General features: G+C 26.4%; 1 protein-coding gene across 1 annotated transcript; it reads right to left on the reverse strand.

Annotated features, from left to right (window-relative positions):
- Nucleotides 1-432: 432 nt before the first annotated feature.
- Nucleotides 433-849, reverse strand: EIN_438930 (hypothetical protein; the record flags this gene model as incomplete). Its single annotated transcript, XM_004183177.1, has 1 exon — nucleotides 433-849. The coding sequence occupies one exon, from the start codon at nucleotides 847-849 to the stop codon at nucleotides 433-435; it is 417 nt and encodes a 138-aa protein (XP_004183225.1).
- Nucleotides 850-4,775: the final 3,926 nt, after the last annotated feature.

Raw genomic sequence — 4,775 nt, forward strand, 5'->3', positions numbered from 1 at the left:
ACATGTTTTACACCACCCGGACTGTTTTTTTGCCAGAACTTGTCAAATACAAAATCTTTGGAGGTCCGGGGAGTTGAATATCGAATCCAATTTGTCTTAATTTGGTTTTCCTCCACCTATACTTTGCGATAAATATTAACGAAATTGATAAAATCAATTTCGTTAAATTATTAAAATTGGTTTTTTCTACTTTCATTTACTTTTTATAATTATTAACAAATTATGAAATAACTAAATTATCTCATTCGCTTCGTTGAACTACTGTGTTTGATGGGAAACATTTACCAATCAATGTGACACTGGATGATATTGTAACAATGCTCAAACTACTGCATTTATTGAAACATTCATCACCAATTGATGTTATATTTGATGGTATTGTAACACTGCTTAAACTACTACATCCACTGAAACAATAACCACCAATAGATCTCACAATTGGTGGTATGTTATTACCAAATTTATTTCTATCGTTTTGAGTGTAAGTAACATTTTTAAACTCGATGTTCCGACTTTTGTTTCTGTCAACAATTTCAAAATCAACATTGAACCACACAATGATTCGAAAAATTCTCTTTTTAAAACAATTTCATTTTCAATATCTTCATTTTCTTTTGTGTTCGTCATAAATCCATTGCCAAAATTCTCATCTCCTTCATCCCACAAGTGAAGTGTCTCGATGTTTGGAAAGTATCCAAGTGTTTTGGAATTTAACGGAATCGGGTTGAAGTGGAACTTCTCCATATTGCCACCAAACTTCTTGCATACCAACTCCAAGTTAATAAAGTCTATTATAGTCTTGAGGTACTTCGAGACTATCATGATGTGATAACCAGTAAGTCCACGCATTTTGATATTCATAGTTTTTCGGTCTTTAAATATTTAAAAATTCTTTTTGTAAACATTTTTAAGGAATTATTAAATTAAAGTCATTCAACATAACTAAACTCTTTTCAATAATTCGTCATTGCCCTCAATTAGAGATAAAAATGCAATTTTTACCTAAGATATTTAAATTTTATATATTTTTATTAGGTGTGGTTATATGAAAAATAATAATTCCTATGTTAAATTGAAACAAAAAAGTGTATGACCTTTTTAATATTTTGAAATTTATTTTATCTCCCTGTTATTTTTGCTTTTCCATAAAATCGTCATTATTTTTACTATTTTTAGAAACAAAGAAAAACAATTTTAACTTTAAAAAAATAAAACGATCATTTTACCTCTTCACTTTCATGTAAATTTATTTATAAAAATGCATTAAGTTAAAATCGATATTTTTTGTTTATTCAAATAAAGTCAAATGAATTTATTGTAAATATTAAGTAAATATGTTGATCATTAACAAATTTTGTCGAATTTAAAAGTTGTAAATCAAATAATTACAGATGATAAAATATACATTCGAAGAAGTGAAATATCTTGTTGCAGAAAAACAACCAGTTAACATTTTGTGTCTTCCTGATATCATGATGTGTCAGTTTGTAAATGAATATTTTTGGAGTGATGTACTTGAAAATTACATTGATCCTCAAACAATTTTTGACCTTGAAAAGTTGTATCATTCAACCCATTTTGAAGAGAAATGGGTTGATATAGATTTGATTATTGGAGGAACTTCAAAAAAATCAGAAATTAGATTTCCAATTGAAGATCAAATTGATTATCTTTATCAAAAGGTACAAATTCTTGAAAATCACATGAATGATTTTAGAAATAAAAGATGTGTAATATCTAATATTGATATAAGTCTGGACCCAACAAAGTCAAAAGAACAGAATATAAAATTGTGTATAGATAAAGGAATTACAAAACAATGTGATATTAAATATGTTTTTAATCATTTTAATATAAAAGTTCCAAGATATTCAAAACTTAAAAAAGCAATTGACAATTATCCTTATGTTATTGAACCAAAAAGAGGAAGACCAACGAAAATTGATAATAAAGTTATACAAAAAATACTAAAAAGAACTAGAAATAAACACAAAGAAACTTTGAGTAATGGAGTTAAATATTTAGAAAGGTATTACAAACAAAAAATAAGCAAAACTAGTTTGTGGAAAATAAAACATACACTTGGTTTCAGATATAAATCACCAAGAACAGTACAATTTTTAAACAAAAAAGATTACAAAGCCAGAAAAGAATTTGTCCAAAAAGAATTAAAATTGCTCGACAAAACTAAAAGCAAAATAATAAAAACTATTTTTAGTGATGAAGTTCGTGTATGTTGTCAAAATGACAATTTTAATAAATTGTGGTTGGAAAGAGGCAAAATTACAAATAACACCTGTGTATCAAAAACAAATTACCCTTTAGGAATCATGCTTTTTGGAGCCATAGGAATTAATTTTAAAAGTAAACTTGTCAAATTTAATGGAAAGATAAACTCTGAAAAATATTGCAAAATCCTGGTAAAAAGCAAAACCATCAAAGTGTTATCAAAGGGTAAAAAAAGATTCATGCAGGACAACGCAAGTGTGCACAAATCAAAATCCACTTTAGATTTTTTGAATAATAAAAACGTATCGCTAATCAAGAATTGGCCAGCTCGAAGTTGTGACTTAAATCCAATTGAGCACCTGTGGTCATATTTGAAAAGGAAAATAAGAATAGATAATACGTTTGATGAAAATGATCTTTTTCAAGCATGTAATGATGTTTGGAATAGAATACCTCAAAAAATAATTAACAAATATGTTGAAAGTTATAGCAAACGGTTGAGATTGTGCAAAAGAAAAAAATACAGAAGTATTGCAAGACTAATGACGAAAAGTAATCCAAATTATTTTTAATTGTTATCATATTTTTCACAAAATCGTAACTGAAAATAATGACGCTTTTATGAAACAAGTTTAACTATTAAGGAAATATCGTAAAATATACTATTCTTAAACAATAAATTTATAAATTAAATATAATAAATTATTTAAATTTTTAAAATTGTTTAGAAAAAAAACAATTCACACTGAATGATATTAATTGTGTTTGTTTTAAAACAATTCAATATAACTATTTACTTTACCAAAATATTATTAAAATGACAATTAATAAATTATTAAAATTCAATCAAAACCAGAGCAAATCTGTTTTATTACAAAGACCTGTGAAATACATGCACAAATCTACGTGATATTTAAAATAATAACAATAAATATACAATTTGTATGATAAATATAAACTTTGTTACAAAAACAAAAATTGCACTTTTTGACAATTAAAAATTATAACCAATTTCATCAATTACTCATGAAAATGGTTGATTATAATTAAAAATGATCAATTTTAAACTTCTTGAAAACTGTTGTTTTAACTTGTTTTGTATATAATAACTAAAATATGTGAAGTTGAGATTTCTCACAATAATTAAAATATTTAATATAATAAACTGTTGATTAATAGTTTTGTTGTTAGAAATGAGTTGCAAACTGATAGGACATATATCACTCTTCGAACAACAGTTCGAAGAATGATAAATAAAAGTTTTTACCATCATGCCAACCGTATGAATGTGATATTGAATTACTATTTACCATTAAGAACTCAACAAAAATATAAAGACCATGAAAATTAATTATTAACATAAATTTAAAACCAATACAAATAATAATATATGGTTTAGTTATCTATTAATTTTTCAACTTTATTTATGATTAAAATGAAAAAATTGAAGTTTTAAGACAAATTTAAAACAAAATACAACAATTATTACTAACTGTTATACATATAACACAAACAATAAACACTCAAACTGTATAACTTAATGATGGTATTAATAAACTTCAATACTTCTAAAACGCTCAATGTTTTAAAGCATATTTCTTAAAAAACAATCAACCAATAATTGCACAACCCAAACCCGTCAGTCCCTTGTGATTTGTTTCTTGACAATTAAATAAATAAATTAATTAAAATTTATTTATTGATAAATAAATAATATATGTAAAAATTTGAAAATATTAATAACTTTTAAACGCTTCTCTTGTAAAAATCAACTTTATTGCTTCTTATTGTATTTTGACATGTAGTCACTTCAATCAAAAATTGGTTATTACAAACAACTAAAAACGCATCTACAAAACCTGGACAATCTTACTTTTAAAATATCAGTTGAATTTGTTGTTACAATTTTATTTGTTGAATCTGTAACTTTGGCTGTTAGTCATTGACTTTTTTACCTCGTGTTTTATTGTTCTTTCTTTCCCAATTTTTTTTTTCTGTAAATCAGTCTTATGAGCGGTCAACAAGTTAACAAACTTCTCAACTTGTTTCTAATATTACCAAATACTATTTAGTTTACCATCACTTTTTGGAGTTTATATGCACGTTTTTCTTCTTGACTTTGGTTTGTTGGGTTGTGATTTTTTTCAAAACAAGTTGCTCATTCAATGACAAAACATTCAATTTAGTCACAAAAAACACCCCATCTTGATTGTTGAGCCTGGTGTTGGTAATACAGCAGCTGTTGTCGAATTTGGGCGCAGCGAATAGCAAAAGGGTTGTTCCTTCAAAATTGCATTGCAGAGTCATTGCACTTGATATGGGTGCATTGAATGCTGATTGCTGGTAACAATACATTATGATAATCAACTAAAGGTTGTTTCGAATGAGGTCAAAGAGTAGAAAATATAATTCATTCTTATTATAAATAAAATCACACTGTTTTGGGTGCCGGTGCTACAGTAGAGGGTGTGATGATTGTGAAGAACATACGACATCAATGTTGTCATCAAGTAAGTCGTGGTGCGTTCAAAAGACACCTAGAATTG

This window comes from Entamoeba invadens (genome assembly GCF_000330505.1).
Source record: "Entamoeba invadens IP1 unplaced genomic scaffold scaff_1105074724807, whole genome shotgun sequence".
NCBI classification, from domain to species: Eukaryota; Evosea; order Mastigamoebida; family Endamoebidae; genus Entamoeba; species Entamoeba invadens.